The sequence below is a fragment of the Mesoplodon mirus genome, assembly GCF_964341445.2.
Source record: "Mesoplodon mirus genome assembly, chromosome: 13".
Lineage (NCBI taxonomy): Eukaryota > Metazoa > Chordata > Mammalia > Artiodactyla > Ziphiidae > Mesoplodon > Mesoplodon mirus.
In genome coordinates this window covers 23,007,011-23,022,427 of record NC_138989.1, presented here as the reverse complement: position 1 = coordinate 23,022,427, position 15,417 = coordinate 23,007,011, and the positions used below count along the sequence as shown (strand labels likewise).

At 48.7% G+C, this 15,417-nt stretch overlaps 1 protein-coding gene across 4 annotated transcripts in view; it reads left to right on the top strand.

The window, feature by feature from the left end:
• The window catches only part of THOC5 (THO complex subunit 5), a 32,925-nt gene extending 18,006 nt beyond the window's left edge, over window positions 1–14,919 (top strand). For all 4 annotated transcript variants that reach the window (XM_082640648.1, XM_082640649.1, XM_082640646.1 and 1 more), the window contains 8 exons: window positions 3,755–3,856; window positions 4,429–4,525; window positions 5,074–5,188; window positions 7,214–7,317; window positions 7,462–7,549; window positions 9,944–10,059; window positions 10,736–10,926; window positions 13,780–14,919. In XM_082640648.1, the coding sequence (XP_082496774.1) occupies window positions 3,755–3,856; window positions 4,429–4,525; window positions 5,074–5,188; window positions 7,214–7,317; window positions 7,462–7,549; window positions 9,944–10,059; window positions 10,736–10,926; window positions 13,780–13,843 (877 nt within the window). In that variant the 3' untranslated portion in view covers window positions 13,844–14,919. The remainder of the gene's footprint in view (window positions 1–3,754; window positions 3,857–4,428; window positions 4,526–5,073; window positions 5,189–7,213; window positions 7,318–7,461; window positions 7,550–9,943; window positions 10,060–10,735; window positions 10,927–13,779) is intronic.
• Window positions 14,920–15,417: the final 498 nt, after the last annotated feature.

The following is a 15,417-nucleotide window of genomic DNA, read 5'->3' as shown; positions in this document are numbered from 1 at the left end:
AGCCTCGGTGCTGGGCTCCTCTCGGATCCTCCCTCATCTGGCTCTGAGTGGAGTTCACGGCCACACTGGCTTCTGTTGTCACGCCCACACAGCCCCGAAGTCCTGGTACATCACAGGTATTTAGAAAGCACTTACTGACTTGAATTGGTGAAGTGCTCTCACTACACAGCAGATGCTAGAAGTGACTACAGCCTGTTGTAAATTGACTGGGCAGGGCACCACCTTTTATACCAGTGGAAAGAGTGTGGAAGTGAAAGTGAGATTTGGCAGACCTTACCAGGTTGACAAATTTAGGCCTCTTTTTCTTGTCTCTTTCTGTCCCAAGGTGCTGGGATTTCACTTTGCAGCTCAGCTCAATCCCAGGTTGTCCTTACCTGGGCAGCAGGAGGAAGACTGGCGGGTCCCTGTGGGGGTTTTGAGTAGGGTGAGCAGAGGCACGTAGTGGCGGCCACAGGTGGAGCATCCCCAGAAAGGCCCTGACCGTGGCTGCTTGTTCCACAGCCAGCGCAGGAGGAAGGGAGGAGAACCGAGAGGGCCTGGGGCTGAAATAGGCTCACCTGGCCTTGCACGCCTCCCGACCCTGCCCCACCTGCTTCCAGTGAGTCCTCATGTCAAGTGTAGAAAGATCAGTGAGGGAGGCGCGGATCTGGTGCCTGGTGGGGTGGGACTCTTTCCAGGCCTGCCTGATGGTGGCGTTTCCCCTGGGTTTTCGACCCTGCACTTAGAGTCCACACCCCCTTCAGGCTACATCCTTGGTCCCTGTGCTTGAGAGTGTTGCTGGACCACCCCGAGCACTCTGGATGGAGTTGACCTTGTTCCCACCTCACCCCAGCAGAGGGAGCCCAGGGCTGGCTTCTTCAGAGTACCCAGTTGCAGTGCTGGTCCAGTGAGCAGCTCGAGGGCCCCATGACGGCCCTGGCCACAGTGGAGCTCTTTGTCGTGATCGTTCTGCCTGCTCACTTCTCAGATGTCCTATCTGCTAAGTCACGGGGCTGCAGGCTGGCCCCAGTGTACACTGAAGCCCACTCCCCTGCAGGGCGCTGCACATACAGTGATAGGGGCAGGGCTGCAGACTGGCTATGAGCTCTGCGAGTGCCGGGTCTCCCCTCAGCTGTGTGTGCACCTTTAGCCAGACTACCTGGCCTCTGAGTCTGTTTCCTCACTCTGGTCATTAATTAGATCCCCTCCCAGGGTGCCTGTGTGAGTCAGATAAAATGCTTAACATAGGTGAAACACTTGGTAAATGACAGCTGTGTTTGTCATCATCAGATTTAACTCTCACAGTAGCTCTACGAGGTGAAGAAACTGAGGCTCTGCAGAGTTAAGAGGCTGTCCCAAGGTCACGGGTAGTGCATGGAGAGTGATGATTCAAAGCCAGCCGGGCCTGTACCATGGTACTACACTACTGTCATTGCCCTGGTCCCCAAAGAGGGAGGAAACCCAAAAGGAAACACCACCCTGAAGCCAGGATTAGCTCTTTAAGGGCCTTCAGGTGTTGTCTAGCTCATCCCCCTATTTTACAGATGGAGAAACTGAGTTCAGGGGCATATGTCCAATTATGGAAGTGCTGGGCCTAGACTTCAAACTCCTAGCCTAGAGGCCTTTGCTCAAGGCTGCTTTGGCCCCATGGAGACACCATGGTGTGTGATTTTATTTATTTATCAACTAAAACAGGGATACTTTTTAAAAATTTCAATCACAGTATGACACTAATTCCTTAATATCAATTATCTAGTCAGAGTTCAGATTTCCCTGATTTTCTCATAAATGTTCTTTGTTAGTTTTGTTCTTACAGTTTGGGTTTCGAATCTGGATCTTTTTAAGGTCCATGTGTTGCAGTTGGATGAAGCTTCTTTCAAGTGTCTTTCCATCTGAATGTCCTGCCATCTTTTATTTGTTGAGGAAAGTAGGTTGTTTGCTCTGTAGGTTTCCCCCAGGCTGCATTTTGATGATTGCATCCCTGCGGTACAATTGAACATGTTGCTCCCTTCCCCTGTATTTCCTGTAAATTGTAGGTAGAGTTAGAGACCTGATCAGATTCCATTTTTAGCGGGGGAGGTGGGTGTGCAGCACTGTGTCAGAGACATTGCGTGATTTTATCAGGAGGCACAGGCTGTCTCTATTTTTGAGATGTTAGCAGCATTGACAACTGATGCCAGGATCTCTTAATTCATTAGGAAATTCATGTTTTTATTATAAACATTTTATTCAGAATTGTATGAACCTTGCTGAATTTTCCTCAAGAAATTGTTTTCCAGAATGATCTCCATTAGGCCACTTTAATTCATTAATCAGTTTTTCATTAAGGCATTGAATTATTTTCCATTTCCACTTTACAAAGATTTTAAAAATCTCTTCTTTTAAAACTTTATAACAAAGACTTGAGTAACTGAATAGTTTTTTGAATAGTCATATTTTTATGAGTGTATAGCCTTCGGGCCTCTCACTGTTATGGCCTCTCCCGTTGCGGAGTACAGGCTCCGGACACGCAGGCTCAGCGGCCATGGCCCATGGGCCCAGCCGCTCCGCAGCATGTGGGATCCTCCTGGACCAGGGCACGAACCCGCGTCCCCTGCATCAGCAGGCGGACTCTCAACCACTGCGCCACCAGGGAAGCCCTAGCCTTCTCTTTAATGGCCATTATTTTTACCAAATTCAGTTGTCCTGAGCCACATATTGCAGATGGAAATTTTGTCGAGAAGATTTGATTCTTCCATCAGGTTTCATCAATTTAAAATCCTTATCTTGTGCATTTTTAGCTGTTCTGTTTCATTTTGGCTGATTCTGTATATTAGTAACAGTCACTAAATATTGGCTAAAAGACTGACAATTATTCATTTTCTAGCCGGTTCTCTGTGTGAAGCAGCAAAGGGGGCAGAGACCCTTGGGGATTGTGGTGGTGCAGGGAGACACTGTCTGGAGAGAGAGCAGGGCAGAGCCAGAAGCTGCCACCTTCCCGGTGCTAAGTTCCTGGAGGCCTGCTGGCTCAGAGCAGCAGTTCCACCTGAGTCACTCCTGATGCTGTCCCTGGAAGGCGAAGGGGAGCTCCCGTTGGTGAAGGGAAAGAATGGGCCTCATTGACCTTTGTGATCAAATTACTCCATTCTCTCCCCATCTCTTCTCTGATTGTCATGTTTAACCATTGTGAGTAGGTGGCTGTGGCATCACCGTGTCTCTCTGCTTTACAGCACTGGGTCACCTTGTCTCCAGTCTATGTGATATATCTTTTTCTGGGAATTTTAAAGGGGACCTGTTTCTGTGATAGCATGAGATTTGGTAAAAAGTGAGATAAGCACAATATCAAAGCTTCACACTGGATCTCTCTGGGGTAGAAGGAATCTGTTTTGCTCCTATGAAAATTCTGATTATTCCTATTGTGTCACAGGGCGTTGCTCCCCTGAGGAAAAGGCTCTGGTCACCATGTAACTCTTGAAGGGATAGGTTTCTTAAAAAATTGATGGTTAAGAGTATTACTGTCTTTGATGGAATGGAGTAAACCCTGGCTCCGGCACTTACTATAGCAGTGTGATCTTGGACAAGCCATGTCCTTTAAAGCCTTGATCTTCTCCTCTATAGAATGGGAATGATGATACTCCCTACCTCATAGGGTTATGAGTATCTGATGACCTCAGGCATATAAAGGGTCTGGCTTTGATCATCTGTGAGAGGTGGCGTTACCACCGCCAAATGCCCACGTCTGCATGGAAGCAATGGGTTGGCCGGCGTTCTCACTGCAGTCTTTTCCCTCTTCCAGTGACTTGCTGTCTCCTGACTCAGTCCTGAGCTGTTTGTATCCTGGGGATCATGGAAAGAAAACTCCAAATCCAGCCAATCAGTATCAGTTTGATAAAGTTGGGTGAGTCAGCAGCATTTCCTCCTCTCCCAGCCTCTCTGCCTCTGAGTTTCTCCTGTGGCTCAAACCCAAAGCTGGAGACCTGTTAGGGCCAGAGTCCTCCCAGGGGGCAGGGGGGGTGGTGGGGCAGGAGGGAGTGCTCTGTCCAGAGAAGGGAACACATGCCTTTTCCTGCTTATGAGGCCATGGAGGGTGGGGAAGGGTGGAAGGATCAAAACTCTGGGAACGTGATAATAGATGTGTTTAATGTTTTAATTCTCTGAGGATTAAAATTTTTAAAATATTTTATAAATCGGTGGACTGATGAAGAGATCAAGTACACTGCCTTTTTATTGAGATTTACTAATGAGTTGAAGGCTGCCAAGGGAAAAAGAGAAAAGTGACTAGGAGAGATGAAATTCACAGTAGGGAACTGATGAAGTTAAGAGGCTTTGCTGGCAGCCTGGCCGTGGGTGCAGCTGAGCCTGTGGGACCGTTCTGTTTTGGGGGGATGAGAAGGTGGGAGGAGGGATATATCCGGGGACCACTGCAGAAATGACTTATAGAATCATTTCATTCTGTGTTCTTTTCTGCAGCATCCTGACTCTGAGGGACTACGTACTTGACTTAGGGCATCCCTATTTGTGGGTGCAGAAGCTGGGTGGCCTCCACTTCCCCAAAGAGCAGCCCCAGGTGTGTCTACTGATCTGGTCCCCTCGGCTGAGGACCTCTATTCCTCTCCTCCCATACAGACTCCAGAAGGGCTTTGGGACTTTGAACTAGCAGAATGCTATCCCTCTGGGCTGTGATCTGTCTTCCCTCCACTCGGGATACTAAAGTGTCCAAGGCCTGCAAGTGTTTAGGTACCTTTTGCCTTTGCCATGAGCCTGTTAGCCCTCTAGGTCAAAGTAACTTGGATCCTTGCCCTGTGTGCAGTGCAGCTCCAGGTGCTGCTACCCCTTGGTCTTATGTACAAAGGTGCCAGAAATGAACCCTAGGGGACCTGGCACCTTAGCAGAAGCCTTCCTTTTCCACAGCCTCTCAAGATCTCAGCAGCTTGTATCATTCCTGTTGGGACTCAACCTCTGGCCTGTCACAGCAGGAAAACCCTGCTGTCCCCAGAAGGCATCTCAGGACGTGGGTGGTCCAGGCTGCCACAGGCAGGCAGGTCCTAGGAGAGAGGGGTGCCTGGAGGAAGGGATAGGGAGCTACTAACGTGTGCCACTCGCTGTCCTCCACAGCCCACTGTGATCGCTGACCACTCGCTGAGCGCCAGCCACATGGAGACCACCATGAAACTGCTGAAGACCAGGGTGCAGTCCCGCCTGGCCCTCCACAAGCAGTTTGCCTCCCTGGGTAAGCTGGTGCTAGTTAGGGCTGTGGCCTGAGAGCCACTCAGACAACACAGGGACAAAGACAACGGAGCCCTGCACTCAGATTTCTTGAATCCTGATGACAAATCAAAGCGGGCTGGCTTTCTGGCTCTTGTTGAGCAGAGGTGTTAGCTGGGCCACTGGGGAGAGCTGTAGGCCGCCAAGCAGAGGTCTGAGCTCTCCTCAGGGCCATCAGGGCTATCTCAGCCCAAAGCCTTTTGGGGGCCCAGGTTAGCAGATTGGTCAGGAGCATCATGCTAGGTCAGTGCACGTCAGACTTTGATGTGCGTTTTATTTATTTTTTAAAAAAATTTATTTATTTATTTATTTATTTATTTATTTTTGGCTGTGTTGGGTCTTCGTTGCTACATGCAGGCTTTCTCTAGTGGCAAGCGGGAGCTACTCTTCGTTGCAGTGCATGGGCTTCTCATTGCAGTGGCTTCTCTTGTTGCGGAACACGGGCTCTAGGCACGCGGGCTTCGGTAGTTGTGGCTCACGGGCTCTAGAGCACAGGCTCAAGAGTTGTGGCACACGGGCTTCGTTCCTCTGCGGCATGTAGGATCTTCCTAGGCCAGGGTTCGAACCCGTGTCTTCTGCATTGGCAGGCAGATTCTTTTTTTATATATAAATTTATTTTATTTTATTATTTTTATTTATTTATTTATTATTTTTGGCTACATTGGGTCTTTGTTGCCGCGCACGGGCTTTCTCTAGTTGCAGTGAGCAGGGGCTACTCTTTTGTTGCGGTGTGCAGGCTTCTCATTGCGGTGCCTTCTCTTGTGGAGCACGGGCTCTAGGCACGCGGGCTTCAGTAGTTGTGGCACACGAGCTCAGTAGTTGTGGCTCGCGGGCTCTAGATCACAGGCTCAGTAGTTGCGGTGCACGGGCTTAGTTGCTCCACGGCATGTGAGATCTTCCCGGGCCAGGGCTCGAACCCGTGTCCCCTGTGCTGGCAGGCGGATTCTCAACGACTGCATCACCAGGGAAGCCCCAGCAGGCAGATTCTTAACCACCGTGCCACCAGGGAAGTCCTGATGTGCGTTTTAATAGGAGCCTAATTCATTCCAGGTAGCCAGAATCGTGCTGGGAGAAGAGCCATGAGCACAAGACAGAGCCCTGCTTTTGTGGAGCTTACGCTCAGCTTACTTGAATACAGCTGTCCAGGGATCCATGCCTCATCCCTCCCCTGACACCTGAACTGACATCCTCCAGGGTGGGGCTGAGCCCCTGTGTTTTCCATAAGGTCCCAGGTGATTCTGATGAGCCCTTGACCAAGATGGTGGCCATGTGGGGCTTTTCATTTGTTCATTCTGTGAATAACTTGTAACAGCCTACCATGTACAAGGGACTTGTAAGGAGTGAGGGTTAAGATCTTTCTGATCTAAAAGAGTCACTGTCAGGAAAGGCTTTGAGTTCCCAGGACCCGTCTGGGGGCCTCACGTGGACCCTATTTTCTCCAGAGCAGCACTGCTTGCTCCCCATCAGCATTGCTTAGTTTGTTTTGTCCCAGGGTTGGGTGATTGTCATCCTGGACAGCGTTTACCGTGTTGGCACATTTGCTTATTGAAACGCCAGCAGGAATTCACCCTGGAGCAGTCGTCCTGCTCTTTTCCCTTAGAGGAACCAACACAGAACACTTCACTCCTTTCTCCATCAAGGTCAGCTCTGAGAACAGCCCTCTTGGCTATTTGGTCTAATTAACAGTCACTGCTGCAGAGACACTGTACATCTGATTCTGGCTGCAGGGTTTTTTTTTGTTGGGCAGGCCATCATTTGCATTAAGGATAAAGTGCTGTGAATGCTGGTGCTGGGTCTGGCCTCAAGCACAAGCACTGGGTAAAGGTCAGGTTGGTGTGCCTTCGTTTCTGGCACGTGTTGACCTGGACAGCTGAGTACTGAGTGTACCTGGACAGCTGGCAGGGCCATCTGAGCCCTGTACAAGATGCTAGTTACCCAGCTGTGACAGCTGATTTCTACCTGTGACACCACCTGTCCTGCTCTCTTTTAGAACACGGCATTGTGCCAGTTACCAGTGACTGCCAGTATCTCTTCCCTGCAAAGGTTGTCTCTCGCCTGGTGAAGTGGGTGACGATTGCCCATGAGGATTATACGGTAGGTGGAGGGGTGACAGGCCACTGTTGCTGTCCTGGGGTCTGCAGGCCCACGTCACCTTTCAGCTCCTGCTCCTCCACCAGAAGGGCAGGGGATTTGACTAGAGGAGCCAGCAGTTCACCCCTTGTCCTTGGTGACTTCTAGGAGCTGCATTTTACCAAAGACATCATGGAGGCGGGACTGGCTGGGGACACCAATCTCTACTATATGGCACTCGTGGAAAGGGGCACAGGTAATTGATCTGCTGATCACAGTTGCTGTAGGCAAGGGGAGCCGCTGAGAATAAAACATTCCTGGGAGTTGCCCAAAGGAAGCGAAAGATCCTGGAATCCTGCAGTGGGGACTTAGCAAACAGTCATGGTTGTGAGAGGCAGCATTCAGGCAGGACTTGTTCTGCAACAGTCATGTCCGTGATTTACCAGCTAATCCTCAGGACAGTCCTGGGGCTGGTGATATTCCTGCTTTGTAGGTGAGGAAAGTAGGGCTTAGTCACAAACCCAGTCTGACCTCTGAGCCCGAGCTCTTAGCCCCTTTGTTTCATTGCATTTTAGAATCAGATGCCTGCTCTTCCCCCTCTTCAGGGAAGGGCTGTCACTCTCAGGATGTGAAGTGTAGGACCCTCCTCCCTCTCTGAAGTCCCTGCAGTCACTTGGGAGGCCTCAAGAGCTGTGGTTCCTCACAGCTGTCCTGGCATCGATCAGGGCTTCCTGCTGGAGCCACCCCGATGCTGCCTGTGGTGCTGTCATCTGGCCCCAGCCTTGGCAGGTCTGGCACAGCCTGCAGGATCCCACCCCAGGGGCTCAGTGCTGAGGCCACAGGGCAGAGGAAGTTGTCTGTAGTTGCAAGACAGTACGAGACATGTCAGGAAAGCTTGCACTCTTTGATGTTCAAGTTTCTCTATTTCTTCCCTTCTCCTTTTCTTTTCTTTACATGTTTTTAGAAATATTCTGAGGAAATTAAATAATTTTGGATACAGTTGAGGCTCCTTGATCCCACTTCATTCTCACCCTGACAATAGGTGACTGCTATTAGGAATTTTGCATTTGCTTTTCATCCTCTCCCCTTTTAAAAAATACTTTAACCTCATCCCTAAACAACAGAGTGCTATTTTGAAAGAGCACAAAATATGCATCCAGTAATTTACAGAGCCCCAAGGGTGGGAAATCATTGGAGGACATCACTTCTGCTTCCTGGTTGAGCGGAAGAAAGCTTGGAAAGATGATAAGTATTCTAGATTCGTACATGGAATGAATGTGATCATTTAAATTTTCATTAGATGCATTATAGAATTTGAAAAATTAAGAGTGAAATTTAAATGAATAAGTGAACAACAATTACATGGTATGGGTTAAAAACAAAAAATTAGTGAACAGAGATAAACCCCGAAATATGTGCAAACTGTTATGACAGAAACAACAGGAAAGTGTCACTTTTTAATAAATGTTGTTGCGACTGGGAAGGATTGTTTTAACCTACACTCTCTTGTTCTCTTATTTATTTGAATTACTGGTGGGTCAGAGAGTTCCTTTTTTCCTCCATAAATAATGAAAAAGGAGTGGCTAAATGCTTAGCCCATTGATGGAGAGGATAAATGTCATCCTATTGAAAAAGGCAAAGGCTATCACCAGAGAAAAAATGAAAACGTTTAAAAATGCAAATATTTCATTTAATGATTATGAACACAGCTTTGGCATCAGGTAGTTCTGATTAAACTCAGCATTGCTGCTTTGCAACTGCTTGATGATCTTAAGGAAGTTTCTGTCAGAGCTTCGGTTTTTTTTTTTTTTTTTTTTTTTTTTTTTTTTTTTTTTTTTCTTTTTGCGGTATGCGGGCCTCTCACTGTTGTGGCCTCCCCCGTTGCGGAGCACAGGCTCCGGATGCGCAGGCCCAGCGGCCATGGCTCACGGGCCCAGCCGCTCCGCGGCATATGGGATCCTCCCAGACCGGGGCACGAACCCGTATCCCCCACATCGGCAGGCGGACTCTCAACCACTTGCGCCACCAGGGAGGCCCGAGCTTCGGTTTTTTTATATGTAAAATGGGATGATAATAATGGTACCCACCTCAGAATCGTTATTAGGATGAAATAAAATGTGTGCAAAGGGCTTAGCACAGTGCTTGGAAAACAGTAGGTAGTCATTAAATGTTAGCTATGAAAAAGCTGCACATAACAAAATAGATAAAAATAAAGAACAGAATAGAAAAAATATATTTGACTAATATAACAGCTAATACCCAATATTGTTGAAAAGGAAAAACAGATAGGAAACCTTCACGTGGGAAAATCCTTAACTTGCTGGCAAATAAATGCCAGTGAAAACAAACTTCTGTCAAAGGAGTAAATAGAACTCTTGGGCAAACTCATTGTGGACCAGACTCTGGGGAGTCCACACAGCTCTGTGTCCTTGGAGGGACCAGAGTCACAGGACCTCACATTCTGCAACCTGGCAGTTCCACTTGGGAGATTCTAGAACAAAAGTAAAAGTCAGTTAGTACCAGAATGTGCTCTGAGCACTTGGATTAATGTGAGACCCAGAGCTAGCCTCAGGGGTCCAGCGGGGAGGGTGCCTCGGCTAACAAGCCAGGTCTCAGAACTGAGTTTTCCTCCTTTCCCGTCCCTTCCCAGCTAAGCTCCAGGCTGCCGTGGTGCTGAACCCCGGCTACCCCTCCATCCCACCCATTTTCCAGCTCTGTCTGAACTGGAAAGGGGAGAAAACCAACAACAACGATGACAATATTCGGGTAAGGACCTGCTGGGGGTGGTGGGAGGAGCAGGGAGAGCCTCCTTGGGGAGGTGGGCAGTGGCAGAACCTGCCGCAGCTGAGGGCTTGGGCACTGGCACAATTCCCGGGGCAGAGGGGCCTGCCGGGATTTGTAGAATTTACTGGAGGGTGCATGCCATAGTAGCAGAAAGAGCTCAGACCCACCTCAACCCCTTATCTAGCTTGGGGTCCACAGGTTCACCCTATTTATGAAATAGGGATAATATAAATACCTGCTGTGAAAGGTTGTTGTTTGGGCTTCTGTGGAAATGAGAATAAACTCAGATACACAGAAAGTGCTGGAATGAGATGATGTCCGAGATCATTGCATCTGTTAGTTATTGTTATACCTGTGGATTTGATTCAGTAGTCGTGGAGCACGTTTTTAACCCTAACACCTGATTTGGATCTTATCTTGAGATTCCTCTTCTACACATCTTCGTCTCTGTCTGTCTGTGGATGTGCAAGGCAGGGAAAGTTCTGAGTCAGGATCAGGAAGACCCCATTGTCTTGAGGAGAGGGAGCTTCAGGACAAGTCGGTCCGGCTTGATCTGCAGAGGCCCAGCTCCTGTGGAGGCCCGGGTGCAGTTCTTGTGAAACCATCAGACCCAGCTGGCCTGAAAGTGGTGCTGAGTTTCTGGTTTTCCCACCCATAGGCCATGGAGAGTGAGGTCAATGTGTGCTACAAGGAGCTGTGCGGCCCCCGGCCCGGCCACCAGCTCTTGACGAACCAGCTGCAGCGCCTGTGCGTGCTGCTGGACGTCTACCTGGAGACGGAGAGCCACGACGACAGCGTGGAGGGGCCCAAGGAATTTCCCCAGGAGAAAATGTGTCTGCGGCTTTTCAGGTGAGGTGAGGGGAGGGGCGGGGGTGCCGGGCCCAGGGACCTCCAGCCCTGCCTCTCACAGGGACCTGGGGCAGAGGTGAGCCTGGCATGGAAGGCACACACATTTCCCAGTGCACTAGTCTCCATTCACCATGGAAATTAAAATCCTGCTGCCAGGTTTCCTCGGGAGAGCTTGCTCCCATCTTCGTAAAACTTTCCCTGTGGCTCCCATCCTACCAGCCTGGTCCAGTTGTTCATCATGAACACCCCCCAGAGGTGGGTCACACGCCAAGTGAGCAAGAGGATTTGACTGAACTTTCCTTTCTCTACTTTCTTTTTTTTTTTTTTTTTTCCTTTTTCCTCTCTCTACTTTCTGTGGAAAACAGTAGGTTTGCTTTTCATGGTCCAAATGAACTTTTTAAACTATATGCATCCCACCAGTCCCCAGAGTCTGCCGTACTTCCTAAGGTACTCACACATCTCAGGGGATCGCAGCTATAGGCAGTCAGGAGTCACAGAAGGAACCAGCTTTGAAGTAATACAAACACAAGTGCAGATCTCTGCTTTCCTGCTCACCAGCTGTGTGACTTTGGAAGAGTCACTTCAGCTCAGCTCTGAACCTTTCTCAAAGGTGTTACCTTCTAACTCATGATGAAGTAGAGAGAGTTCATGTAAAGCTTCCAGAATGGATCCTGGCACAGGCAGAGGCTCAGAAGATGCCAGCAGGTCCTGACAGCTTGGTATTCAGCGTGTCTGCACGCACAGCACTGCTAGCTGCTTTCCCTTTTGCCGTGGCGTTGGGGCCTTTCTTCCCCTTTCACCCCTTAACTAGTGTTCTTAGAGCCAGTTTCAGAACTCTGGAGTCCACACTGCTCAGGCATCCCTTCCCTTTTGGGCAAGGGGTTGGGGAGGAATGGTGTCTGCGAAGGGCTGGCATCTGTATCTAATCAGGACATCCCTTTGTTCTCTGTCAGTCTAAAAGGTACCTTACCTGCCCCTTGCCTTCTCACACAGCCAGCTTCAGCTCCTAGAGGCTGCCCCAGCATCCTCCCACCTCCGTCTGGCACCTCCACCTGGCCTGGTTTGTCATGCTAGCTGATAATAACCAGCTGCAGCCCCGGAGTGGCTGCTGACAGGCAGAGCTGGCGGCTAGATGTTGGTGCCTTCTAGGACTTGCTTTCCCTGGTGTGTCTGCGTGAGAACTCAGCTCTTACCCCCACTCCCAGCCTGCTGTAGCACATTCCAGGGTGGGAGTTCTCACACGGCCAGTGTTTATATTCTGTTATCTAATGGTTCCCGAAGGACCCATTTTCTGAAGTGGTTGGTATGTCTCCCAGGCTGAGCTCCTCTGGCAGGACATTCTGGGAAGGTGCTCCTTTGGCTACTCAGATCCAATTAATTCCATGACTGATGAGATGTGGGATGTGAGATTCTTGGCCTGGAATTCAGCTGACCACTGGGATCAGGCCAAGGGGCTGGGCTGCAAAGGGCTGGCCTGGGCCGCAGGAAACGCAAGGTCTGGCTCTTCCCGTGGCCGGGTACCTTCAGGCTATGGGGTCTCCATCAGCTGTGTGCCTAGACTTACCTGGATGACTGCACCCTTCTGATGTTGGGGAGGTACATGACGTCATGGCTAGGAGCAAAGGCTTTGGGGGACTTGCCCTGGTAGTCCAGTGGTTAAGAGTCTGTGCTTCTGACGCAGGGGACTCGGGTTCGTTCCCTGGTCAGGGAACTAAGATCCCACATGCTGTGTGGCATGGTCGGAAAAAAAAAGAGCAAAGCCTTTGGGGCCAGAAAGGCCTAGGTTCAAATGGCAGCTCCAGCCTATGTGATTAGGGTCTGTACTTAACCCCTCTGAGATTCAGATTCTTCATCCCTAAAATGACATCCACTTCAGGTGTTGTTGGGAGGATGAAATTAAACCAGGCGGAGCATGTAAAGTGCCAAAGCACAGTGCAGGCAGAGTAAGCCCTCCCTTAAGTAAGTGATTGCACACCCCTACACACACACACCCCTACACACACACACACCACACACTGCCTCTCACCCTCCCTCAGACCAAGATCCAAGGTGTCACCTCCTGGTTACCACTGAATGTCAGTCATAGGCAGATAAATGAGAGGCCCTTTAGCTGGATGTCATTCACTGTGGAGTTGTATGGAAAAGAACCCTGTGTGAAGTTTTGCTTGGGGGGCTCAGGATTGGAGCTGAAGCACCTAAGCTTCGCAGGGTCCAGGCTTTGGCTGTGATTGTCAGCCTGCCTGTGGCCAGCAGGCTTTGGCATCAGACCTGGTTTTGAATTTGTGTGTGCTGTGCTGCTTTCTGACCACATAATGTTGGGCAGACAGTTTACGTCCCTAAGCCTGTTTCTTCATCTTTAAAATCTATAAAATGATAGAAATAGCGTCTAAGAAGTAGTGAGTATAAAGCACGTGGCTCTTGGCAGGAACTTTATACAGATTCTTTTCACACCCAGACTCCTACCTGCATGGGAATCTCCCTGCAAAGGAGGATTTTATGGTTTTTCTTTAATCATAGAAATAAAACATGTTTGTTGTTAAATATAACAAACAACAATGAGCAGTTTTGTAAAAACACTAAAAAGTGAGGGTGCCCAAGCCCTGTCCCCTAAAGTGCACGTCGTCAGTGAGGTCCCTTCCAGGTTTGTGTTCATGGCTTTGCAGGCACATAAAGACATTTTTTCAGAAGTGCGTCACACCTTTCATATTGTTCTGCAGTCTGCTTTTCTTACAACATTCCTTTTTTTTTTCCTTAACAGCTAATAGTAGTCCCTTATGTGGATGAATTGTAATTTATTTTATCAGCCCGAAGGGTATGGTATTAACACTATTCTCCCTTCTCCTGTTTCTCTAGGGGCCCCAGCAGGATGAAGCCATTTAAATATAACCATCCTCAAGGATTCTTCAGCCATCGCTGACCTCCCACTCGGCCTGTTGTTTCCCCCAGACCCAACTGCTGCGCCTCTGCTTTCTGCTCTGGCGCACATGTGGCTCCTGTTTTTGTTTTTTTTGTGTGTGGATGAATTTTTTTTTAATTTTTTTAAAATTATGTTTCTGCTTTATAACAGAGTGAATCAGTTATATATATATACATCTGTTCCCATATCCCTTCCCTCTTGCATTTCCCTCCCTCCCACCCTCCCTATCCTACCCCTCCAGGTGGTCACAAAGCACCAAGCTGATCTCCCTGGCACATGTTTTCTATTTCTAGCCTATTAAAGTGTCACCTGACCATGTGGCCTTTGTCTGTGTCTCCTTAGGGAAGAAGGGGTGGCTTTGCAGTCTGGATGGGCAGGTGGGAGCCGAGGCACAATGTGAAAGAGCATGTGTGGATAGGCTTTCCCTAGGTGGCCAAGAAAAGCAGAGTGAGAACAATTCACCTTGCTTTGGCAGGGCCTCATTATCTTGGTATTTGTTATGCTAAGTCCCTGCTGTTAGCAGGTGGCAGGGGAAGCCAAAGTCGCATAGCACAAAAAGCAAAAGCTCTTTTTCCCCCTTCCCCTCACTCTTTCCACTAGACCTTGTCACTGTCTCTGATGGCCAAATTCTCCTGATTGGTGGCTGTTAATAATCATCTGACAATGCAATGGAAACAGACAAATACATCCCAAAGAATAATTGTAAATCTTACAGGATTTCATGAAGTTGATGAGAGATGTTGGAGAATCACATGCAGATCTACTGTCCAGTGATGCTCTGGCAGAGTGCGACCAGGTGACATCTGAGGAGAGACTTCATGGTGATGACATGATAGGTACCTCAAAAAATAATGGTTTGGGGCCTCCCTGGTGGCGCAGTGGTTGAGAGTCCGCCTGCCGATGCAGGGGATGCGGGTTCGTGCCCCGGTCTGGGAGGATCCCATATGCCGCGGAGCGGCTGGGCCCGTGAGCCATGGCCGCTGAGCCTGCGCGTCCAGAGCCTGTGCTCCGCAACGGGAAAGGCCACAACAGTGAGAGGCCCGCATACGGAAAAAAAAAAAAAAAAAAAAAAATAATGGTTTGACTCTCAAAGGATTAAGAGAAGTCCTGTGACCAAATGTAAAATAGACAGCTAGTGGGAAGTAGCTGCATAGCACAGGGAGATCAGCTCGGTGCTTTGTGACCACCTAGAGGGATAGGGAGGATGGGAGGGAGACGCAAGAGGGAGGAGATACGGGGATATATGTATATGTATAGCTGATTCACTTTGTTGTAAAGCAGAAACTAACACAGCACTGTAAAGCAGTTATACTCCAATAAAGATGTTAAAAAATGTGGAAATAGATAACAGCCTTTAAAATGTTTGAAAAATTATCTTCTTTAAAATTCTGCAAAAGTCAAACAAAATGAAGGATAGCATAGAGTGTTCTTGGACAGCTTTGTCAGAAAAATTATACCCCGTCCCCCACCAAAAAGTCAATCCTCAACTCTTAATTCATTTTAAGGAATAAGATATAAAGATGTGAAAATATTGAAAAATTATTACACAGTTGCAAGTATAATCTGAAATTTGC